Source organism: Schistocerca cancellata, chromosome 5 (assembly GCF_023864275.1).
Source record: "Schistocerca cancellata isolate TAMUIC-IGC-003103 chromosome 5, iqSchCanc2.1, whole genome shotgun sequence".
Classification (NCBI taxonomy): Eukaryota; Metazoa; Arthropoda; class Insecta; order Orthoptera; family Acrididae; genus Schistocerca; species Schistocerca cancellata.
The window spans coordinates 125,653,061-125,680,179 of NC_064630.1; the positions used below are offsets into that span (position 1 = coordinate 125,653,061).

The 27,119-nt window shown below is 41.2% G+C and overlaps 1 protein-coding gene across 1 annotated transcript in view; it reads right to left on the minus strand.

The window, feature by feature from the left end:
- LOC126187794 (glycerol kinase-like) overlaps positions 1 to 27,119 on the minus strand; it is a 163,459-nt gene that overhangs the window by 100,632 nt on the left and 35,708 nt on the right. The window contains exons 7-8 of the mRNA XM_049929069.1: positions 19,156 to 19,258; positions 3,887 to 3,997 (exon numbers count right to left, since the gene is read on the minus strand). Of these exons, the coding sequence (XP_049785026.1) occupies positions 3,887 to 3,997; positions 19,156 to 19,258 (214 nt within the window). The remainder of the gene's footprint in view (positions 1 to 3,886; positions 3,998 to 19,155; positions 19,259 to 27,119) is intronic.

The window sequence follows — 27,119 nt, forward strand, 5'->3', positions numbered from 1 at the left end:
CTGAAATTTCCATGTAGGGGTAAAATGGGGGACTGGTTTGATGCATCCTACCACAAATTCCTCTCCTGTACCAATCTTTCATCTCAGAGCAGCGACTGCAACTTGTGTCCTCAATTATTTGTGGGATGTATTCCAAACTCTGTCTTCCTCTACATTTTTTAGTCTCTACAGCTCCCTCTAGAACCAACAGGAGTTACACCACGATGTCTTGACAAATGTCCTGTTATCTTGCCTCTTCTTATTGCTGGTGTTTTCCATATGTTCCTTTCCTCATCAACTCTGCAGAGAACCTCCTGATTCTTTAACTCATCAGACAATGTAATTTTCAATATTCTTCTATAGCAACACTTCTCAAATGCTTCAGTTCTTTTCTGTTCCAGTTTTACCACAGTTCATATCTTACTATCACACAATGCAGTGCTCCAAATGTACATTCTCAGAAGTTTCTTCCTCAAATTAAGACCTATGTTTGATACTAGTAGACTTCTCATTGCCAGGAACGCCCTTTCTGCCAATGATGCTCTACTTTTTATGTCCTCCTTGCTTCATCCATCATGTGCTACTTTGCTGCCTACACAGCAGTATTCATTAACTTCATCTACTTCATGATCACCAATTCTGATATTAAAGGTTCTCACTGTTCTCATTTCTGCTACTTCTCATTACTTCTGTCATTCATCAATTTATTCTCAATTAATATTCTGTACTCATTAGGCTGTTCATTCCATTCAACACATCTTGTAATTCTTCTTCACTTTCTCTGTGGATAGCAATGGCTTTAGGGAATATTATCACTGATATTCATTCATTTTGAATTTTAATCCAATTCTTGGAACTTTCTTTTATTTCATCACTAATTCTTCAATGTGTCACCCATCTTTTTCTATATATTACCCCTATTTTTCTCAAACAGTGGAAACTTCACACAGGAATGTGGAGGAATGAGTTGCCAGATTTGGAGGTCATGTGTGCGTGAGGTGTGCTTGCTTGTGTGTATGAATGGTGTGTGCCTCCCTGTATCTCTTTTGCTGATGAAGGCTGTGGCTGGAAGCTTTGTGTATGTGTCTTTTAATTGTGCCTGTCTGCAAATGAATTTATCTTCCTTACAGTAAGTAGCAATCTGTTTAGTCCTACATTGTTGTCCCTATTTTTCTCAGAATTTTGATCACCTTGCAACAGTTAATGGTTTTTCCAGGTCAACAGATCCTATGAAAGTGTCTTGATTTTTCTTCAGTTTTGCTTCCATTATCAACTGCAACATCAGAACTGCCTCTCTGGTCCCTTTAACTTTCCTAAAGCCAAACCGATCACCATCCAACAGGTTCTCAATTTTCTTTTCCATTCTTCTGTATATTATTCTTGTCAAAACTTGGTTGCATGAGTTGTTAAGCAGGTTGTGCGACAATCCTTACACTTGTTGGCTCTTGCAGTCTTGGGAATTGTGTGGATGATTTTTCGAAAGTTTTGATGGTATATCACCCGTCTCATACAGTCTACAACCACATGAATAATCATTTGGTTATCACTTCCCCCAATGATTTTAGGAATCCCAATGGAACATTATCTATCCCTTCTGCCTTACTTGATCTTAAGTATTCCAAAGCTCTTTTAAATTCTGATTCTAATGTTGGATTCCCTATCGACTTCTTTTTCTTCTATCACATTATCAGACAAGCTCTCCGCCTAATAGGGAGGTATTCATTGTACTCTTTCCATCTATCCACTCTCTCTTCTGCATTTTATAGTGGAATTTCCAATGCACTCTTAATGTTACTGCAGTTCCTTTTAATTTCAATGAAAGTTGTTTTTTCTTTCTGATATGCTGAGTCAGACTTTCCAACACTCATTTCTTTTTTGATTTCCTCACATTTTTCATGTAACCATTTCTCGTTAGCCTCCCTGCACTTCTTATTTATTTCATCCCTAAGTGATTTGTATTTCTGTATTCCTTAATTTTCCTGAACATTTTTGTATTTCCTTCTTTTGTCAATCAACTGAATTATTTCTTTTGTTACCCATGGTTTCATCGCAGTTACCTTCCTTGTACCTACATTTTTCTTTCCGACTTCTGTGATTGTTCTTTTTACAGATGTCCATTTCTCTTCAACTGAACTGCCTACTGATACATTCATTATCACAGTACCTGCAGCCTAAGAGAAACAGCCTCGGAGAGCTTCAAGCATATTTCTTCATTCCTCAGTACATCCGTATCCCACTTCTTTTCATGCTGATTCTTCCTGACTAGTCTCCTAAACTTCAGCCTACTTTTCATCATTACTAATTTGTGATCTGAGTCTATATCTGCTCCTGGGTACGCCTTACAATCCAATATGATTTCAGAAATGCTGCCTGGTCATGAAATCTTCCCATTATCTCCCAGCCATTTCCAAGTATACCTCCTCCTCTCATCATTCTCAAACAGAGTTTTCAATATTACTAACTGAAATTTATTACAGAATTCTATTAGTCTTGCCCCTCTCTCAATGTTACCACCAAAGCCCATACTGTCCCATGACTCTTTCTTCTACTCCTTTCCCTATAACTGAATTCCAATCCCCAAGGACTATTAGATTTTCATCTCCCTTTATGTATTGAATTACATCTTCAATATCCTTATAGAATTTCTGTGACCCTTCATCTTCTGCTTGCGATGACAGCATGTATATGTGAACTGTTATTGTCTGTGTTTGGTTTGTTGATTCTGATGAGCACAACCTTGTCACTGAACTGTTACGGGTTATGATACTGCCTTCACTCATCTGACCGGAAATGCTCGTCTTCTTTCCATTTCATTTCATTGACCACCACTATATTTAGACTGTTGTTGTTGTTGTGGTCTTCAGTCCTGAGACTGGTTTGATGCAGCTCTCCATGCTACTCTATCCTGTGCAAGCTGCTTCATCTCCCAGTATCTACTGCAACCTACATCCTTCTGAATCTGCTTAGTGTATTCATCTCTTGGTCTCCCTCTACGATTTTTACCCTCCACACTGCCCTCCAATGCTAAATTTGTGATCCCTTGATGCCTAAAACATGTCCTACCAACCGATCCCTTCTTCTAGTCAAGTTGTGCCACAAACTTCTCTTCTCCCCAATCCTATTCAATACTTCCTCATTAGTTACGTGATCTACCCACCTTTTCTTCAGCATTCTTCTGTAGCACCACATTTCGAAAGCTTCTATTCTCTTCCCTCCATCTGTATGGTTGCAAAACTGGGGACTGAGGGGAGTAAAATTCTGCAGTTCGTTTGGTTTCGCTTTCGTCCTGCAGAATGGCCAAGGAGTGTAAGTTCTTAGGGTTGTAACAATATGCAGTGAAGAGTTATGGTCTGAATTTCACAACCACTGGCTGAAAACTTAGGTTACTTTATGGTGCCAGATACCTTCCATGATGCATCCTGCTCTGAAAGAAGGGTCTCCCACAGGTGTCATCTAGTCAGGACAATGACCATCTATCTGGCTATAAGATCACTACCCAGAGTACTGGTGCCCTAAACAGACAGGTACCTACTCCTCGGCATGCGCAGGGAGGCAACAGTTTGGGCATGAATAGTGTGTTTCCTGTGTAGTTAGGGGTTACAACCTTACAGTTACCAGATGACCACCAACTGGTTACCATGCTGAGTACTGAGTGACCTTCCCCAGACACCCCACATGCCTGTAAAAATATTTTGAAAAGGTGGAAATCAAACCCAGCTGTGGGGACCAAACATGAATTAATCAAAATAGAAAAGCCATAACTGATGTCCTGTGAGCAAGCTGTTGTCAGCAGCAAATCTGAAAGGAAGAAGTACTGCAATGTCTTGTGGCCCCCTATTCGCCACACTTGTACTCACAAAACAGTTGTAAGCCCCCCTGGAGGCTATTTCACATTAAATTTTCTTACAGCTGTTCCTGTATTATACAGTAAGAAGCATCCAGTTCCATAAGTGTTCTTGGCTTGACCTTGATGTAAACACATTTGACCAACAAGAGCAGACTGCTGGTCACCGAGACACTGAAATAAAAAAAAAGAAGAAATGTTACACCCCGTGTGGAATTATACATTACATCCATTAAAAAATATTAAGTAAAGGGTGAACAACACAAGAATCACTTATCAGTGTTCCCACACAAAAAAACATACGAGTTTTCGTAAATTGGTTTTTGTTTTTCAGTGAATCCTCCTTCCAACACTATCTAGGCAAAGAACATTTTAGTTCCTTTAATTTTTCCAATGTTAAAAATAAAATAAATAACCTCTTAAAATTAAGAATACGTGATTTATATTTTGAACAAATACCTTTCCAATTAGACATCAGAAACTCGAGGTTGGAATAACAACCATATAAGGAAAAGGTAAATTGCTACTGACTGTTACGATGACAGGTCGAGTTGCAGACAGGCACAACGAAAAGACCTTACATATTACCCATCAGCCAAAGCCTTCATCAGAAAAGGAAACACACACATTTTCATTCAAATAAGTAAGCACACCTCACATACACAACTACCATCTCCAGCAACTCAGACCAGAATACTGTTGTTGAGTAGAACAAAAGCAGCAATCTCGAGGGGTGGGGAAGGGAAAGAGGAAGGGGAAGGGATAGCAGGGTATGGATGGGAGGGGGGAGGGGGGGGGGGAGTGCTGTCTGGCGGAGCTTGCAGGGACCAGACTGCCCACACGCACAGCATCGGGAGGCTGTGGGACAGGGAAGTGGGGAAGGGGAGGGGGGGGGGGAGAATGGAGAGTGAAAAAGGAGGAGCAGGGGAGGGTAAAGATGGGTGGGTGCACTGGCAGAGGGCAGCACACAAAGAGGGTGAGGGAATGAGAATAGTGAGGTGACACGACAGAAGGGGTGGAAACTGTTGGGTGGAAGGTGTGGGTACAGTAGGTTACTATAGGTTGAGGCTGTGATAATTTTGGGAGCAGAGAATGTGATGTAAGGATAACTCCCATCTGTGCAGTTCAGAAAAGCTGGCAATGGAGGGGAAGATCCAGATAGCGCAATTAGTGAAGCAGTCTTCGAAAACAAGATCCTCCTCTCCACCACCAGTTTTTCCGGACTGCACAGACGGGAGTTATCCTTACAAATATTCTCCACACCCAAAACTATCCCGGTCTCAACCTACGGCAACCTACTGTCCCAACACCCTCCAACCAGCAATTTCCATCTCCTCTGTCCTATCACCTCCCTATTATTGTCCCCGTACTCTCTTTGTGCTAGTTATCATTTAGCTGGACAGAGAAAATACCAAGCATATACGCCAGGAAAGTAGATATTGCATCTGTCTTAAAAAGAACAATATTCTGCATGTTATAATCCATACTCATACCAAACTACTGCAACTCATTAATTTGTAAAACTCGTAGGACAAAACGTACAAACCTTACTTACTTGTATGTAAAGTTGGTCACACAGTTTTGTGTTTACCCCCAACGCAGTCAGTACAATCTATTAAATTAATTTGGGCACACATTAAAAGCTATCTGGTGGAAAAGAACAAAACCTTCAAGATAGCAGACACTGAATTGGCTGTGGATGAGCAGTAGACAAATCTCCCCTTCAGCTTGGGCAGAGTGCAGCACTCTGAAAAGCTTCAGGCAGAAGACTTTAATAGGGAGGTGAAGATGGATATAAGCCTTGAACCTATTACCATATATTTACTGTCAGATGGCTCAGACATAGACTCAGGCAGGGATGATGACGGAAGTCCAACGTAGACCTTGGAACAAAGAAAGGTAATAATGGTTCTTTGATTTAAAGGATTATGGCTTAAAAAATGTTTTTGTCTGTCAACAAATCTGCTGCATAAATAGTGTACGAGGAATTCCTAGCCTGTATTGTTTAGGAATTTGTATTCTATGAAGTATATAATTTTCAATGTCTTTCGTAAGTGGAAGTAGAAGCTAGTTAGTTCATTGTGAAATTTAAGCTGTTTACTATTCTACAAACAACTTGCAAGAAGGTGGCCAGATAAATTTGTCAAAAACTATGATATTCTGACAGATAACACCATCATTTTCAAGGCACGAATTGGTAAATGTCTTAAAATTACAAGGAGAGTTACCCATTTGGATATCGGTGGTCTTCTACACTATAAGGCACATATGTCACACAAACAATGATTTCATCTACATCTACATCTATACTCCGCAAGCCACCCAACGGTGTGTGGCGGAGGGCACTGTCATTACCTCCCTTTCCTGTTCCAGTCGCGTATGGTTCGCGGGAAGAACGACTGTCTGAAAGCCTCCGTGCGCACTCTAATCTCTCTAATTTTACATTCGTGTTCTCCTCGGGAGGTATAAGTAGGGGGAAGCAATATATTTGATACCTCATCCAGAAACGCACCCTCTCGAAACCTGGCGAGCAAGCTACACCGCGATGCAGAGCGCCTCTCTTGCAGAGTCTGCCACTTGAGTTTGTTAAACATCTCCGTAACACTATCACGGTTACCAAATAACCCTGTGACGAAACGCGCCGCTCTTCTTTAGATCTTCTCTATCTCCTCCGTCAACCCGATCTGGTACGGATCCCACACTGATGAGCAATACTCAAGTATAGGTCGAACAAGTGTTTTGTAAGCCACCTCCTTTGTTGATGGACTACATTTTCTAAGGACTCTCCCAATGAATCTCAACCTGGTACCCGCCTTACCAACAATTAATTTTATATGATCATTCCACTTCAAATCGTTCCGCACGCATACTCCCAGATATTTTACAGAAGTAACTGCTACCAGTGTTTGTTCCGCTATCATATAATCATACAATAAAGGATCCTTCTTTCTATGTATTCGCAATACATTACATTTGTCTATGTTAAGGGTCAGTTGCCACTCCCTGCACCAAGTGCCTATCCGCTGCAGATCTTCCTGCATTTTGCTACAATTTTCTAATGCTGCAACTTCTCTGTATACTACAGCATCATCCGCGAAAAGCCGCATGGAACTTCCGACACTATCTACTAGGTCATTTATATATATTGTGAAAAGCAATGGTCCCATAACACTCCCCTGTGGCACGCCACAGGTTGCTTTAACGTCTGTAGACGTCTATCCGTTGATAACAACATGCTGTGTTCTGTTTGCTAAAAACTCTTCAATCCAGCCACACAGCTGGTCTGATATTCTGTAGGCTCTTACTTTGTTTATCAGGCGACAGTGCGGAACTGTATCGAACGCCTTCCGGAAGTCAAGAAAAATAGCATCTACCTGGGAGCCTGTATCTAATATTTTCTGGGTCTCATGAACAAATAAAGCGAGTTGGGTCTCACACGATCGCTGTTTCCGGAATCCATGTTGATTCCTACATAGCAGATTCTGAGTTTCCAAAAATGACATGATACTCTAGCAAAAAACATGTTCTAAAAGTCTACAACAGATCAACGTCAGAGATATAGGTCTATAGTTTTGCGCATCTGCTCGACGACCCTTCTTGGAGACTGGGACTACCTGTGCTCTTTTCCAATCATTTGGAAACTTCCGATCCTCTAGAGACTTGCGGTACATGGCTGTTAGAAGGGGGGCAAGTTCTTTCGCGTACTCTGTGTAGAATCGAATTGGTATCCCGTCAGGTCCAGTGGACTTTCCTCTGTTGAGTGATTCCAGTTGCTTTTCTATTCCTTGGACACTTATTTCGATGTCAGCCATTTTTTCGTTTGTGCGAGGATTTAGAGAAGGAACTGCAGTGCAGTCTTCCTCTGTGAAACAGCTTTGGAAAAAGGTGTTTAGTATTTCAGCTTTACGCGTGTCATCCTCTGTTTCAATGCCTTCATCATCCCGGAGTGTCTGGATATGCTGTTTCGAGCCGCTTACTGATTTAACGTAAGACCAGAACTTCCTAGGATTTTCTGTCAAGTCGGTACCTAGTATTTTACTTTCGAATTCACTGAACGCTTCACGCATAGCCCTCCTTACGCTAACTTTGACATCGTTTAGCTTCTGTTTGTCTGAGAGGTTTTGGCTGCGTTTAAACTTGGAGTGAAGCTCTCTTTGCTTTCGCAGTAGTTTCCTAATTTTGTTGTTGTACCACGGTGGGTTTTTCCCGTCCCTCACAGTTTTACTCGGCACGTACCTGTCTAAAACGCATTTTACGATTGCCTTGAACTTTTTCCATAAACACTCAACATTGTCAGTGTCGGAACAGAAATTTTCGTTTTGATCTGTTAGGTAGTCTGAAATCTGCCTTCTATTACTCTTGCTAAACAGATAAACCTTCCTCATTTTTTTTATATTCCTATTAACTTCCATATTCAGGGATGCTGCAACAGCCTTATGATCACCGATTCCCTGTTCTGCACTTACAGAGTCGAAAAGTTCGGGTCTATTTGTTATCAGTAGGTCCAAGATGTTATCTCCACGAGTCGGTTCTCTGTTTAATTGCTCGAGGTAATTTTCGGATAGTGCACTCAGTATAATATCACTCGATGCTCTGTCCTTACCACCCGTCCTAAGCATCTGAGTGTCCCAGTCTATATCTGGTAAATTGAAATCTCCACCTAAGATGAAATCTCCACCTAAGACTATAACATGCTACGAAAATTTATGTGAAATGTATTCCAAATTTTCTCTCAGTTGTTCTGCCACTAATGCTGCTGAGTCGCGAGGTCGGTAAAAGGAGCCAATTATTAACCTAGCTCGGTTGTTGAGTGTAGCCTCCACTCATAATAATTCACAGGAACTATCCACTTCTACTTCACTACAGGATAAACTACTACTAACAGCGACGAACACTCCACCACCGGTTGCATGCAATCTATCCTTTCTAAACACCGTCTGTACCTTTGTAAAAATTTCGGCAGAATTTATCTCTGGCTTCAGCCAGCTTTCTGTACCTATAACGATTTCAGCTTCGGTGCTTTCTATCAGCGCTTGAAGTTCTGGTACTTTACCAACGCAGCTTCGACAGTTTACAATTACAATACCGATTGCTGCTTGGTCCCCGCATGTCCTGACTTTGCCCCGCACCCGTTGAGGCTGTTGCCCTTTCTGTACTTGCCCGAGGCCATCTAACCTAAAAAACCGCCCAGCCCACGCCACACAACCCCTGCTACCCATGTAGCCACTTGTTGCGTGTAGTGGACTCCTGACCTATCCAGTGGAACCCGAAACCCCACCACCCTATGGCGCAAGTCGAGGAATCTGCAGCCCACACGGTCGCAGAACCGTCCCAGCTTCTGATTCAGACCCTCCACTCGGCTCTGTACCAAAGGTCCGCAGTCAGTCCTGTCGACGATGCAGCAGATGGTGAGCTCTGCTTTCATCCCGCTAGCGAGACTGGCAGTCTTCACCAAATCAGATAGCCGCCGGAAGCCAGAGAGGATTTCCTCCGATCCATAGCGACACACATCATTGGTGCCGACATGAGCGACCACCTGCAGATGGGTGCACCCTGTACCCTTCATGGCATCCGGAAGGGCCCTTTCCACATCTGGAATGACTCCCCCCGGTATGCACACGGAGTGCACTTTGGTTTTCTTCCCCTCCCTTGCTGCCATATCCCTAAGGGGCCCCATTACGCGCCTGACGTTGGAGCTCCCAACTACCGGTAAGCCAACCCTCTGCGACCGCCCGGATCTTGCAGACTGAGGGGCAACCTCTGGAACAGGACAAGCAGCCATGTCAGGCCGAAGATCAGTATCAGCCTGAGACAGAGCCTGAAACCGGTTCGTCAGACAAACTGGAGAGGCCTTCCGTTCAGCCCTCCGGAATGTCTTTCGCCCCCTACCACACCTTGAGACGACCTCACACTCTACCACAGGTGAGGGATCAGCCTCAATGCAGGCAGTATCCCGGGCAACCACAGTCATAGTCCGATTGGGGGATGCGTGGGACGAGCTGGCCGTCCCCGACAAACCCCCATTCGGACCCCCACAGTGATGCCCATTGGCAACAGCCTCAAGCTGTGTGACCGAAGCCAACACTGCCTGAAGCTGGGAGCGAAGGGATGCCAACTCAGCCTGCATCCGAACACAGCAGTTGCAGTCCCTATCCATGCTAAAAACTGTTGTGCAAAGAACGTCTGAACTAATCTACAGAGAGCGCAAACAAATCGACACAAAATTTAAACGGTTATTAAAATACAAGATTGCCTAGTAAATGCAGTAATGCTGCCACTTGTGCACTGCTGACACACTGCTCGGCGGTGGAAGGAGACTGCGCGATTTTACACTATTCAGGTACTAAAACGCGATGCTACAACTCTCAAATACTATAATACCCCCTGAAATTTACGAATTAAACAATGCAAGTACCAAAAACACGCAAAGAAATTAAGAATTAAACTATGTAACAAATGAGTGGGCAGGAGTATACGACTTGCTGCTGCAGCTGCTTATCCAACGGCGGCAGGGAGCACACTGACTGTGACCAACCGACACTGGCCGTTCAAAACAAAACAGAAGACAGACGACTACGCGATTTTACACTATTCAGGTACTAAAACGCGATGCTACAACTCTCAAATACTATAATATGCCCGAAATTTATGAATTAAACAATGCAAGTACCAAAAACACTCAAAGAAATTAAGAATTAAACTATGTAACAAATGAGTGAGCAGGAGTATACGACTTGCTGCTGGAGCTGCTTATCCAACGGCGGCAGGGAGCACACTGACTGTGACCAACCGACACTGGCCGTTCAAAACAAAAACAGAAGACAGACGACTACGCGAATTTACACTAGTCAGGTACTAAAACGCGATGCTACAACTCTCAAATACTATAATACGCCCGAAATTTACGAATTAAACAATGCAAGTACCAAAAACACGCAAAGAAATTAAGAATTAAACTATGTAACAAATGAGAGCTAGGAGTATACGACTTGCTGCTGCAGCTGCTTATCCAACGGCGGCAGGGAGCACACTGACTGTGACCAACCGACACTGGCCGTTCAAAACAAAAACAGAAGACAGACGACTACGCGATTTTACACTATTCAGGTACTAAAACGCGATGCTACAACTCTCAAATACTATAATACGCCCGAAATTTATGAATTAAACAATGCAAGTACCAAAAACACGCAAAGAAATTAAGAATTAAACTATGTAACAAATGAGTGAGCTAGGAGTATACGACTTGCTGCTGCAGCTGCTTATCCAACGGCAGCAGGGAGCACATTTCAGTTTGTGTTTGAAATAATTTTTTTTGTATATTACATTTTTACTTATTATACGGTCCAAATCACACTAAAATGACAAGTATTGTAATGAGAATTGATAACCTTGTTAGACAACTTCTCTTCACAAAGCTGCATCAGATGTCTCGCCTTATGGGATGACATCAACTACGACTGTGGAGTAGTGAATGCAACTTCACTGACACATCTCTCATGGGTAGGCGACTGACTGAATTTGGTTTTAAAATGTATTATTCCCATCACAGATTTGAATGTGTAACACGGTGTACCATAGGCAAATGACCCTGATTGTTGTTTGGCAACAAGGATTTCGTCCATTCTTTGCATCACATTTACGCAAACTTCATGCCCTTCACACTTCCCTATCGCTCTACCTCTGTGCGGAAGCACCCTCCTACATGACAAGAACTATCGTTACAATTGACAAGTACAGTGCACATGACAACACTCTAAAGTCCAACTTACACAATTCCATAGCGCTGTCAGTGATGTGAAGTACTGCACCATTTTCATACGAAAGCACAAAGATCTTTGCACATGTGAAAATATAAAACTGATGCACCTGATTAAAGTCTTATAACACTCATCAGTAACAGTTTTCTCCTGTCATAGGTGGTCTACATAAACCATACACTGAATTTGTTTGCTATCTTTTGTTAGGTGACAAGGGCAAAGATTTCCAATATCAATGGAACATTTCAGTACTCGTACGTCATTTGGATTATGCATAGAGAACTGCATGGAATACATGTTCATCAGTGATGAGTTGTCACAGAAACTAAGTTGATCATGTCAAAACACGTCAAGACAGTTCCAAGATTTTTCTATTCAAACATTGCACTTTTGCTGTTTATTACAGTTAATATGGTTCAATCATGTTTAAAACCAATTTTGTTGTAAATGTTGGTACATGGTGCTGTTGATACAGCTATTGCCTTCAGTGTGACTTTTTTGGAAACATGAATGTATAATATCAAATTCCACCTATCAAAGCACCATTTTCGAAGTTGGCAGTGTTTTTTACTGTACTTAGTAAATAACAACAAAATTTCCAAATCAAGATAAAGCTCTTTCTGTATCCCCATTGATTTCAGTCATTGAAAATACTGTACATACAATCACTGCATAGACAATATGTTTATGTTTATCCTTTTCCTAAACAACACCTACAAACAGTTTGCTTCATAGCATTATAACAGAAAATTTATCAAACTTATGTTTCATAAAATGGGTGAATATTATAAAGCCGAATTTCTGAGATGTCCCAGGCAGTTGGTGCTTCCCTTGCATACATTTCGTAAGTCAGCATATTGTTATTAAATGATGTTGTTGTTGTTGTTGTTTTTTTTTAACACAGTCAAAGAAGTTTTAAAATCAGTCTGTGTACATGACAAAGAAATTATGAAGAAAAGAAAAAAATACAATAAAATAAGTCTTTGCAAAAGCAAATCAAAATAGCAGGTAGTCATTCGGGTTCTTTAATTTAGTGAACTGGTTGATTGGTTGGTTGGTTTCAAAGACATCAAAACAATTCATGATGAATGCAGATTGATATGGCTACAGTTAATGAACAGAACTGTAATGAATTATGTAAAATCTTCCTCACTGTAACCTATTTTCACTATCCTAGACTTTAATCTCATGTGTATGGCTACAAGACAACACAAAAGTGGCACTGAAAATATATTTAAGATTTATTAAAGAACTGGGCATTTTCATATTACAGTGGTATCAGTTTAAAAACATTCTATTAAGAGAATTAGCTCATCATTTAAGGGTTACACTGGTTTTTAAAACTGTATCCCAGTAACAAGAACAAAACAGACTTTTTCTGGAAGATAATTCTGCTCTGAAACCAGCCAGATCTTATTCCAGAATTTCTGTTTTTACGTGATAATTTCTGTAAGTGCTTAGATCAGCACACACTGTGTGATCAAAAGTATCCGGACATCCCCAAAAACATACATTTTTCATATTAGGTGCATTGCGCTACCACCTACTGCCAGGTACACCATATCAGTGACCTCAGTAGTCATTAGACATCATGAGAGAGCAGAATGGGGCACTCTGCAAAACTCACGGACTTCGAACGTGGTAAGGTGATTGAGTGTCACAGAAATTCCAAACTGCATCAGGATCCACTGCAAGTACTACAACAGTTAGGCAGCAGGAGAGAAAACTTGAGATTTCATGGTCAAGCAGCTGTTGGTTGGTTGGTTGGTTGTTTGGGGAAGGAGACCAGACAGCGTGGTCATCGGTCTCATCGGATTAAGGAAGGATGGGGAAGGAAGTCGGCCGAGCCCTTTCAGAGGAACCATCCCGGCATTTGCCTGGAGTGATTTAGGGAAATCACAGAAAACCTAAATCAGGATGGCCGGACGCGGGATTGAACCGTCGTCCTCCCGAATGCGAGTCCAGTGTCTAACCACTGCACCACCTCGCTCAGTCAAGCAGCTGTTCATAAGCCACACATCACATTGGTAAATGCCATACGACGCCATGCTTGGTATAAGGAGTGTAAACATTGGACGATTGAACAGTGAAAAAACATTGTGTGGAGTGACGAATCACAGTAGACAATGTAGCGATCCGACAGCAGGGTGTGGGTATGGCGAATGCCCGGTGAACATCATCTGCCAGCATGTGTAATGCCTACAGTACAATTCGGAGGCGGTGGTGTTACGGTGTGGTTGTGTTTTTTATGGAAGGAGTTTGCACCGCTTGTTGTTTAGCATGGCAATATCACAGTACGGGCCTACATTGATGTTTTAAGCACCTTCTTGCTTCCCACTGTTGAAGAGCAATTCGGGGATGGTAATTGCATCTTTCAACACAATCGAGCACCTTTCCATAATGCACAGCATGTGGTGGAGTGGTAACGTGACAATAACATCCCTGTAAAGGACTGGCCTACACAGTGTCCCGACCAGAATCCTATAGAACACCTTTGGGATGTTTTGGAACGCTGATTTCATGCCATGTTTCACTGACCAACATCGATAGCTCTCCTCAGTGCAGCACACCGTGAAGAATGGGCTGTCATTCCCCAAGAAACCCTCCAGCACCTGACTGAACATATCCCTGCAAGAGTGGAAGCTGTCACCAAGGTTAAGGATTGGCCAACACCATAGTGAATTCCGGCATTACCGATGGAGGGCACCATGAACTTGTAAGTCATTTTCAGCCAGGTGTCCGGATAATTTTGATCACATAGTTTATGTATATTGAAATAGGTTTTGCTCTCACAACAAGAGCTGAGAATATAAATGACAGAGAAATCAATTCCTATGATGATCTGCCCCAGGAACGTTTTATAAGGTCTAATAGAAAATGGACAACACTGCAACATTTTGTGATTATTATTATTATTATTATTATTAGAACATCAAGGCTATCTGGGAAGATATCAAAATGATCAAACAAGACATGTTATGTATCATGGTTCACATATGATATTGTGAAAGTTCTCTGCCTTAAGTTTGTCTAAAATGTTCTTGTCGACTTTTTATGAAACACAACCATGGAAATGTTCATTAATAATTATTTCATTATTTTATCGTCTTATAAAATTTTTATTTTTTTATTTTTCCTAGTCTGAAAAATCTAGTCTTGTAAATATATGAATATGAATCCATGAAATAATTCCTCCACAGCTTGCACAAAGTTTTTGAGGATACCCAATTTAATGTGCAGAGGGTGCAGGTACACATTTTTGTGGCTAAGAAGAGGAGTGATATGAGATCAAAGTTTCATTCTGAACACACCATTTACTTTCAGAATATGTTTTTTCTCCCCTCTTCTGCCCCCCTCGTGTGAAATGCAGCTCAGCTTTGTGTACCAAAGCTACACACTCAGCCAAAATGCATTATTCTGAGATTTCACATACATGGTATTCATATTTCTTGTATTGTTTGAGTGTGAGTAACAGTTTAAAGTTTTCTAATGTCTCCTCATCGTTAATTACATGACCAACCAGAACAGCAGGAGATTTTTATCATTGTGGAGAAGTCTTGCTTTCATACTACCTAAGAGGAGGCATAACTCAACACTAAAATTATGCTCAATAAAGCTCCGTAAAAGATGCAATATCATCACAAAATACCACATCATCTTCCTTAGAGAAATATTCAGAAAAAAACAACTACTTACCAGAGCTAACTCTCCAACAAAAAGAATTTGTCCTACTTAAAAAGATGGTAACATTTACTTTGAATTAGCAAAAAGATAATAAACCTCCATAATTATGAAAACAACCAATCATTTCCAAACACTGTTGACCAAACTTGCAATGATGAAATGTAATCTGCACCTAACATAACATTACAACATAATATTATTCCGTTTTTTTAAACAAAGCACATCGGCAATGTTGCCAAACCTTCAATTGCTCGAGGGGGATTTCTGAACTGTCATGTATGAGAGCCTTAAAGTGTTTATTCGTCAATTGCATCTGCTGAAAAATTACATTAAGCTGGAGGAGAATAACCCACATTCAGTATTTTCAAGGATTTTGATAGGTTGGGGACAGCATGTCAAAAGAAAACTGAGCATCATAGGCAATAATTGAATTAAGTTTAGAATTTAGCCATCATGATTTAGTTAATGTTACTGATTAGTGTAAATGTATCCCGTATAGAAGAACGAAATTAAGTGCATTCCACTTGTCTCCCAATTTTCTAAAATATTTGTAAACATTGCTGTTTAAGTGACTCTCATAAATAACATGTTACAAAGACCAATTATTTAAACAAAATATCACAGATATCAGTGGAAAATGCACAGAAAACTGATTTTGGTGAAGTATTTTTGGCAGAGCGTGTTCTCTTGAGATTAGTTTAGCTGAAGTGGTAGGGACCGCCAGTCTCGCTTGCAAGATGAAGACAGAGCTCACCATCCGCAGCATCATCGACAGGACCGACTGTGGTCCTTTGGTACAGAGTCAAGTGGAGGGTATCAATCAGAGGCTCAGGAGGTTCTGCGACCATGTAGGTTGCAGATTCCTCAACTTGTGCCATCGAGTGGTGGGTTTCTGGGTTCTGCTTACTAGATCAGGAGTCCACTACACACACACAAAGTGGCTACACGGGTAGCAGGGGCTGAGTGGAAGGGACTGGGCAGTTCATTTAGGTTAGAGGGTATCAGGAAATTACAGGAAGGGTCTCAGTCTACAAGGGCGCAGGGCATACACAGGAAGGTACAGAGAACAAAAACTGATATTGTAGTAGTAAATTATTGTAGCTGTGTTGGAAATAAACAGAGCTCCAAGCGTTAATAGAAAGCACTCAAGCCCGAACTGTTGCAGGTACAGAACGCTGGCTGAAGACGAAGATGAGTTCAGCCAAAATTTTTTCAAACGACCCAACCATGTTCAAAAAGGACAGATTAAATACAGTCGGTGTTGGAGGGTTTATTGCTATCAGAAGTAGTTTACTTTGTAGTGAAATTTAAGTAGATAGTTCCTGTGAGTTAATATGGGTAGAAGTTATACTTGACGACCAGAATAAATTAATAATTGGTTCGTTTTACTGACCCCAACTCAGACGATGCAGTTGCTGAACAATTAAAAGAAAACTTGAGTCTCATTTCAAATGGGTACCCCAGTTCCACAATTTTTGTCGGTGGTGACTTCAATCTGCCCTTAATATGTTATGTAAAATACATACTAGCTGGCGATAGGCATAAAACATCATCCAAAATTTTACCAAATGCTTTCTCAGAAAATTATTTCAAACAATTAATTCAACAGCCGACTCGAAGTACAAATGGTTGCGAAAACGTACTTGTTCTGTTAGCAACAAATAGAGAGCATCATGACGGATACAGGAATTAGTGAACACAAGGCAGTTGTAGCGAGACTGAACACCATAACAACCAAACCCACCAAAAATAAATGTAAAGTGCATCTATTTAAAAAAGCAGATACAAATTAATAGACACCTATCTAAGAGACAGTCTCCACTTCTTTCAATCTGACTATGTAAGAACAGACTACACAGGGTTTGAATTCAAAAAAACTGTATTAATGACAATTGAGAGATATATACCACATAAATTAATAAGCAATGGTGCTGATCCTCCCCCTCATACACTAATGCAGAGGCAACGAGAAAAGAATGCCTAATTTAAATGAATGCAAAATCCACAAGATTGGCAAAATTTTCCAGAAACTCAAAGTTTAGTGCAAACTTCAATGCAAGATGCTTTTAACAGTTTCCACATGAAACTCTGTCTCAAAATCTGGCAGAAAACTCATTGAGATTCCAGTCACATGTAAAGTACACCAACGGCAAGACGCAATCAATACCATCACTGCACAATAACAACGGTCATGTCACTGATGACTGTGCCACTAAGGCAGAGTTACTAAACACGGTTTTCCAAAACTCGTTCACTAAAGAGGACAAAGTAAATATTCCAGAATTTGAATCTAGAACAACTGCCAACATGAGTAACTTAGAAGAAGATATCCCCAATGTAGTGAAGCAGCTTAAATCAGTTAATAAAGGCAAGGCTTCTGATCCGGATTGCATACCAGTCAGGTTCCTTTCAGAGTATGCTGATACAATAGTGCCATATCTAACAATGACATAACACCGCTCGCTCATCGAAAGATCTGTACCTAAAGACTGCAACGTTGCACAAGTTACACCAACACCAAAGAAAAATGAAAAAACAGGAGTAATCCAATTAATTACAGACCCATATCACTAACATCGATTTGCAGTAGAGTTTTGGAACATATTCTGTGTTCGAACATACTGAATTACCTCAAGAAAACAATTTATTGACTAATAGTCAGCACAGATTCAGGATAAATTGTTCTTGTGAAACACAACTAGCTATCTACTCTCACAAAGCAATGAGTTCTATCGACTGGGGTTGTCAAACTGATTCTGTATTTTTAGATTTCCAGAAGGCTTTCAACATCATTGTTCACAAGCTTCTTTTGTTAAAATGACATGCCTATGGACTATTGCCTCAGTTGTGTGACTGGATTCGCGAGTTCCTGTCATGTAGGTCACAGTTCATAGTAATTGACGGAAGTCATCTGGCATTCCCCAAGGAATTGTTATAGGCCTTCTGCTGTCCCTGATCTGCATAAACGACATAGGAGATAATCTGAGTAGCTGTCTTACATTGTTTGTAGAGGATGCTATGATTTGCCATCTTGATAAAAACCAACTACAAAATTATTTAGACAAGATATCTGTACGGCGCAAAACATGGCAATTGACTCTCAATAAAGAAAAGTGTGAAGTTATCCACACGAGTACTAAAAGAAATCTCCTAACTTCTGGTTACACAATAACTCACACAACAAATCTAAAGGCTGTAAATTCAACTAAATACTTGCAGATTGCTACTAATAACTTCAGTTGGAATGTTCACAAAGATAGCATTGTGGATAAAGCTACCCAACGACTGCAATTTATTGCTAGAACACTTAGGAAATGCAACAGGTTGACTAGAGAGACTGCGTACACCACACTTCTCTACCCTCTTCTGGATTATTGGTGTGTAGTGTGGAATCCGCATCAGATGAGACTGACGGAGGACATCAAAAAAGTTCACAGAAGGGAAGTTCGTTTTGTATTATTGCGGAACAGGAGATAGAGTGCAACGGACTTGATGTGTGAATTAGGGTGGCAGTCATTTAAAAAAAGGCTGTTGCAGCAGAATCTTCTCCTGAAATTTCAATCACCAACCTTCTCCTCTGAATGCAAACATATACAGTTGGTTGCCAAATCCATAGCAAGAAATGATGATCATGACAAAATAACAGAAATTGGAGCTCACACAGAAAGATTTAAGTGCTCCTGCACGCTGTTAGTTTAGATTAGATTCAGTTTTCATTCCATAGACCCAAAAGAACTGTAGAGTAGTAGGTTGAAGGTAGTTCGACGAACCCTCTGTCATGCACTTAATTGTGAACTGCAGAGTAATCATGCAGATGTAGATGTAGAAGATAAATACAGTGACTGAAAAATTTAAGAAACATTCATGGACACATTTAAACCAACCTACCCCTGAAATAGGCACTCCTTCCAAAGGGGAAGCAGCAACGTATCCATAAATTTCTGATGAACTTCTGATTTCAGGCAAGATTTCTTTTGGTATACCAAAAAATCTGAAAAAAAGGTAACAACAAGTTTATTACACTAAAATGGCACTTAAAAATTATAAGGCAAATAAGCTCACATGGAGAAATTAGCACGATGCTGGCAAAGATATCTTAATGAGACTACATCAATAAAAAGGAACCAGGTTACTATCAGAGGTAACAGCTAAGAATCAGAATTTTAGGTCTTCTGTCACACAGTTCCTTTCTCCCTCACGAGTCCCCCAAACCCTCACCAAATGTGATACGTTTGACAGCAGGTTGTGCTGCTTGAATTGCCTACATGAAGGTTCAAATTGCCAACATCTTATAAATGTTTTCTGTTAAAGAGAAGGTGACAGAGATAATTAGCAAGTTCTTATAAGTTACAAATACAAGCTCCTACAAGTTCAGGTATTCTATCGGAGATTTAGATGGTGGTAAAAGTGCTCAGATCTACAGTTAGCTATGCTGTAGTCAAGTTGAAATGCCAAGAAACCATTAAACTTAATTACTGTTTAGTATGACTCAGAAATTAACTGATAGTGCCATCAAACTCTTCGACATAGTTTATGAACAAACTTTCACACATCCTTTTCATTAACTGCAGAGGATTTCAAATGCAATATAGATACAAACATCAATGACTGAATAAACCGCCACAAGTGAGAGGGTACAATTTTCAATACCATGCTAACGCCCCGAAAGTACCAGTCATGATGATAAATAGAAGACGCATGTAATTACAAACATGGTTTTATTTAAAGATGTTCCTGGCAACATGGCTGCGAGTTACAAAATAAACTTGCTATAATATTTTGGCAACTGAAATCAGCTTAGAGAAACTCAGAAACAGCATCTTCCCTGAAGATAGTGGTCGAACGAACTGCTGAAATATCACATCATGTTGACTTTGTGGTAGACATGTGCATGTGTGGAACTGGCAGATGTATAAGGAATGATATTTAGTTGAGAACATTATAGCAACAGTGAAATTCTATGGAAATAGATATTTGGGGCTGTATTTCCTTATTTTGATTCAGACTATTTGTTTCTGTCAATTAGAAAATGAACACAAATGTTTGTAAAAACATGCAACATGTTTTTCGCTTTGTGGCAACAATTTGGAATCTGACTTCTCCATATCAGTATTATAATGTTGCTACCCATTCTACCCACAAAGTAAAGGTCACTGAATCAGTGTCTGAAGGGTATCAGCTGGACTGACTGTCTCCATGAGTCTCACTGCGCATCTTTTTGGATATGAACTAGTATGGAGGTTGCCACTCAAAAATCCAGTGAGAACTATTCACTCAAATCAGAAATCTGACACTAAGTGTATCACAACTCAATGGAATCCTACAGATTAAACACTGTAATAGTGACAAAAGGAGGTCTTACTATCAGTTATATGGATGTCCTCTTGTGAATGAACAGAACTGGGTTAGTAGCTGGAGGTGTTTGGCCATGTATTGAATGTCTTTTACTCTTAGTGCCACCATTTGTCTGCTATGGCTCAAGCAGTATCCAGTCCCTTACATTTGAATTCATCACAATTCATTTCTTATACTGATGACTATAAAGACGAAGAGCATCAAGCTTTTTAACCTTAAAATCAAACAAGTCTTTTGCAGAAGTTGAAAGACCAATACAAATCTTTTACAATTGCTCTAAAGCACAGTATAATGAGACCCATCTGAAGGGGCAGCAGATGTGCGGCATCAGTATTCCAAAGAGGAAATTTAGCACTTTATGGACTAGCGGGGAAAAAGAAAAATAAGTCAATAAATTGAAGGCACAGGAGAGCAGTTCAGTGCTAAAGGTGAGCACAGAAATAACACACCAAGTATACGAGTACCGTATCTGCAAAAGAAAGTACACTACTGGCCATTAAAATTGCTACACCAAGAAGAAATGTAGATGATAAACGGGTATTCATTGGACAAATATATTATACTAGAACTGACATGTGATTACATTTTCACACAATTTGGATGCATAGATCCTGAGAAACCAGTACCCAGAACAACCACCTCTGACCATAATAACGGCCTTGATATGCCTGGGCATTGAGTCAAACAGAGCTTGGATGGCGTGTACAGGTACAGCTGCCCATGCAGCTTCAACACGATACCACAGTTCATCAAGAGTAGTGACTGGCGTATTGTGACAAGCCAGTTGCTCAGTCACCATTGACCAGACATTTTCAATTGGTGAGAGATCCGGAGAATGACCTGGCCAGGGCAGCAGTCGAACATTTTCTGTATCCAGAAAGGCCCACAGAGGACCTGCAACATGCGGTCGTGCATTATCATGCTGAAATGTAGGGTTTTGCAGGGATAGAATGAAGGGTAGAGCCACAGGTCGTAACACATCTGAAATGTAACGTCCACTGTTCGAAAGTGGCGTCAATGCAAACAAGAGGTGACTGAGATGTGTAACCAATGGCACCCCGTACCATCACGCCAGATGATACGCCAGTATGGCAATGACGAATACAAGCTTCCAATGTGCATTCACCACGATGTCGCCAAACACGGATGCGACCATCATGAAGCTGAAAACAGAACCTGGATTCATCCGAAAAAAATGACGTTTTGCCATTCGTGCACTTAGGTTGATCGTTGAGTACACCATCGCAGATGCTCCTGTATGTGATGTAGCATCAAGGGTAACCGCAGCCATGGTCTCCGAGCTGATAGTCCATGCTGCTGCAAACGCCGTCGAACTGTTTATGCAGATTGTTGTTGTCTTGCAAACATCCCCATCTGTTGACTCAGGGATCAAGACGTGGCTGCACGATCCATTACAGCCATGCCGATACGATGCCCGTCATCTCGACTGCTAGTGATACGAGGCCGTCGGGATCCAGCACGGCATTCCGTATTACCCTCCTGAACCCACCGATTCCATATTCTGCTAACAGTCATTGGATCTCTACCAACGCGAGGAGCAATGTCACGATACGATAAACCGCAATCGCTATAGGCTACAATCCAACCTTTATCAAAGTCGGAAACGTGATGGTACACATTTCTCCTCCTTACACGTGGCATCACAACAACGTTTCACCAGGCAACGCCGGTCAACTGCTGTTTGTATATGAGAAATCGGTTGGAAACTTTCCTCATGTCAGCACGTTGTAGGTGTCGCCTCCGGTGCCAACCTTGTGTAAATGCTCTGAAAAGCTAATCATTTGCATATCACTGCATCTTCTTCCTGTTGGTTAAATTTCACGTCTGTAGCACGTCATCTTCACGGTGTAGCAATTTTAATGGCCAGTAGCGTATGTTAAAGCATGAATAGAGCTGTACGACATGTGAAGACTGTTGCAATAATTCTAAAAAAAAACTATACCCCCTCTTTTCATATTGCAATAATCCTCTGAGGATTATTACATTAAAACATTTTTATTTTATGTCCTCAAAAGTACACAGAAGATAACCATCTACTTATTACCTACAAAAACAAGAATAGGAACAGTAAATTGCTTTTGTCAGGATAAAGAAAAAATGAGCAAATTTTTGAAGAGTAGGAACAATCATTCAACATTCTGAATCATGAGTGTCATTAGGTACAGTAATATTTATTATTGGCCAAAATGATATAAACCTGAAAGCACATGAGAGATTTCAGTATAGCTGCCTTTTTTAACTGTGTGTATCTGTTATTTTTGTTTTGGTAGCACATGAGTAAACAATTTTCCCAGCTTATCCTTTAACACATTTCATATTGCATGGAACTGAGTCGTAAATTTCGCATACAAAAACTAGGACCAGATACAAGCTAATTCAGGACATCTGGAAACAAGGTAACTGCATGCAAAACAGATTTCTCAAGTTTACCACTGGAAAATAATGTGTAAGTTCCATCATATTTCTTGGAAACAATTATTCGACATACTCAGGTGGCTTTAATAGTGTCTTGTAGCAGTAACTATCAAAACCACAAACACTTTCCTTTGTGTTTCTTTCTATCTTGTGTATGCAAGAACCCCTGAGATTAAATAGTATGGGGGCTGATGCTGCAATACATCCATATGATCACTGAACAACATGGGAAAGTATCCACTAAACAAGGCTTTCAAAATGAATCCGTAGCCATCACTCTAGAAAACAGAAATATTAACTGTAGAGATAAGCAGCTGTGCAGTAGCTTCCATCAACAAACGACAAAATTCTCTCACAGTGATCCACCACATTCCATAATAAATCAATTAAGACTGTAATAGAAGATTTTTTTCAGTCAGTTTCGCATTTCTGTGAGTGTTGAGGAGGGGGGCAGATTACTGAACATATAATAATGAAAATGGAGTAACACCGGCACAGACACAATGGATGGTACAAATGTCCAATACATTTCAGGTCACAGTAATTGTTCTACCTCAGACTATGAAATTTACAGAAGGCTCATCTCCAAAAAGGACAGCTGGACTTGATGGTGGCCATGAATAACACAATCACTACTACCAAACCTAAATCAGAATCATATGACAAGTTCATTAACCCATCAAAAATGTTCCCTAAAATTTCCACTAAGTTTGCAGGTATGCTTGTGTCTGAAGGTTAACATAAGAGACAAATTATTTACACACAGGTTTTTCTGTCTTTTCAAAGCAAATCATTTTGGTGAAGCATTCCCATGACTGGAGGAATCTACTGTTTGCCATAAACATAAAGGTGAACAAAGTTAGGAAAGAAAAGCTCATGAGCCACAGCAGTCAAAAAACTTGGAGAGTAGAAAACTGCCACAATATCATTGTAACCAAATGACCAGTGCACATTAATGTCAACACCAACAGAATTGTCCACAGGCTTCCTTCAAACGGTACACCAGAGTAAAACATTTACAGCTGGAACAAACCGAAATAAAGAAGACATGGAGAGTCACTATGAAGAAATTAGAATAAGCTACATGCTGGTGCAAGAGTTTCAAAGAAGTTTGTATTGATGAGATCCAGGTCAATCAAATCAAACCTTTCTACCCTAAGGTCCAGAAATACACTCCTGGAAATGGAAAAAAGAACACATTGACACCGGTGTGTCAGACCCACCATACTTGCTCCGGACACTGCGACAGGGCTGTACAAGCAATGATCACACGCACGGCACAGCGGACACACCAGGAACCGCGGTGTTGGCCGTCGAATGGCGCTAGCTGCGCAGCATTTGTGCACCGCCGCCGTCAGTGTCAGCCAGTTTGCCGTGGCATACGGAGCTCCATCGCAGTCTTTAACACTGGTAGCATGCCGCGACAGCGTGGATGTGAACCGTATGTGCAGTTGACGGACTTTGAGCGAGGGCGTATAGTGGGCATGCGGGAGGCCGGGTGGACGTACCGCTGAATTGCTCAACACGTGGGGCGTGAGGTCTCCACCGTACATCGATGTTGTCGCCAGTGGTCGGCGGAAGGTGCACGTGCCCGTCGACCTGGGACCGGACCGCAGCGACGCACGGATGCACGCCAAGACCGTAGGATCCTACGCAATGCCGTAGGGGACCGCACCGCCACTTCCCAGCAAATTAGGGACACTGTTGCTCCTGGGGTATCGGCGAGGACCATTCGCAACCGTCTCCATGAAGCTGGGCTACGGTCCCGCACACCGTTAGGCCGTCTTCCGCTCACGCCCCAACATCGTGCAGCCCTACCTCCAGTGGTGTCGCGACAGGCGTGAATGGAGGCACGAATGGAGACGTGTCGTCTTCAGCGATGAGAGTCGCTTCTGCCTTGGTGCCAATGATGGTCGTATGCGTGTTTGGCGCCGTGCAGGTGAGCGCCACAATCAGGACTGCATACGACCGAGGCACACAGGGCCAACACCCGGCATCATGGTGTGGGGAGCGATCTCCTACACTGGCCGTACACCACTGGTGATCGTCGAGGGGACACTGAATAGTGCACGGTACATCCAAACCGTCATCGAACCCATCGTTCTACCATTCCTAGACCGGCAAGGGAACTTGCTGTTCCAACAGGACAATGCACGTCCGCATGTATCCCGTGCCACCCAACGTGCTCTAGAAGGTGTAAGTCAACTACCCTGGCCAGCAAGATCTCCGGATCTGTCCCCCATTGAGCATGTTTGGGACTGGATGAAGCGTCGTCTCCCGCGGTCTGCACGTCCAGCACGAACGCTGGTCCAACTGAGGCGCCAGGTGGAAATGGCATGGCAAGCCGTTCCACAGGACTACATCCAGCATCTCTACGATCGTCTCCATGGGAGAATAGCAGCTTGCATTGCTGCGAAAGGTGGATATACACTGTACTAGTGCCGACATTGTGCATGCTATGTTGCCTGTGTCTATGTGCCTGTGGTTCTGTCAGTGTGATCATGTGATGTATCTGACCCCAGGAATGTGTCAATAAAGTTTCCCCTTCCTGAGACAATGAATTCACGGTGTTCTTATTTCAATTTCCAGGAGTGTATTTATTAGATTTCCACACAAATATCATATGCATCAGTTTCCTAATGTCTAGATAAAGGCCCATACAATGTCTGTATTGAAGCTGAATACGCTTACAGACAATCCAAAAAGATATTGGCCAATATCTTCCTGAGCCACCTAACCAAGATCATTGAATGCCTGATTCTGACTCAACTATCAGAACAAATAGATTTTTTTCTTCATAACAGAGCCAGCTGACTTTGGACCTATAAAGTAGAAAGGAAGACAAGTTGTTATCCCAAATTCTCAATCTAAAGCTGTACACTAAGGATGGCTTCAAAGAAAAGAAAATGACAGGAGCTCTGAGAGTGAGTTATAATAAATATATCATACAGTCTTACTGAAGAGACTACACTTTCTCAGGTAGGAAAAAAAACACTTAACAAAGGTAGCAAAACACCAAGAAAACAGGCTTCCATCGAGTAGAACAATGGCACCCACCCTTATTCCATGTGTATAAAAATGATCAACCTCTGCTGGAAGTTACCACCTCTGCTAGAAGTTACCAGAAGCTTGTTTATGCTAATGATACGGTAACTGGAATCCAAGGATATGTTCTCGAAATCACTGAGATAACCTTAACGAAATCATTTGATCTAACTCAATGTATTTTCAATTAGCAGAAGCCTAGGTACCACAAAAAACAATTCCCACTTGAGGAAGCAGGAAGAACTTTATGTATAAAACAGAATGTTGTCATACTGGATGACTAATATACATAAAAGTACCTGGTGTATATTTGAATCATATGCTGACTTTTAAACACCACTGTATCAATATCATACAGTATGCCAAGAAACTGCATCATCAGAAAATTAATGAGCTGTCAGGTAGTATACTCAACAACATGCACTGATGACATCTGTACTTGCCATGTGATATTTCACATTGGAGTATGCTATCTCTACAGTGTAAGTCAACACTTGTCATTTCAAATATGACACCAAGATTTATCACAGGTTGCCTAAAATCAACTCCATTGCAAAAGGATAGTTTCTCATGTACATATCCCCTTCTACAAGTGAAAATGCTCTGAGAAAGAATGAGCACAAAGTTCTTCCACTTAGACACTAGCTTCAGACAGTGTTGATCCCAGCGAATATGCTGAAGAATCTTTTTTTCGTAATTACAAAAACATTTTTACACATCACTCAACATTTATTTCCATATACAACCTGGTACAAATACATATAAATTAGGTGTTATAAATCTGGAAACAGATGAGTCCAATATAAGCTAAGGCACGCAAGTCATGAGAAGAAAACCTATCACATGCCACATCCAAGCAGGAGTCCAGTAGTAGCTGATATTGGCAAAGTCTGAATAGTAAACTAACATAACTCTAGTAATTGCACCATTTCTCACAGAATGCACATGCTGGCATACACAAAGTGAAATGATTTACAGCAGACTGCAGCCAGTCTATAATTAACCTTGGGAGCCAG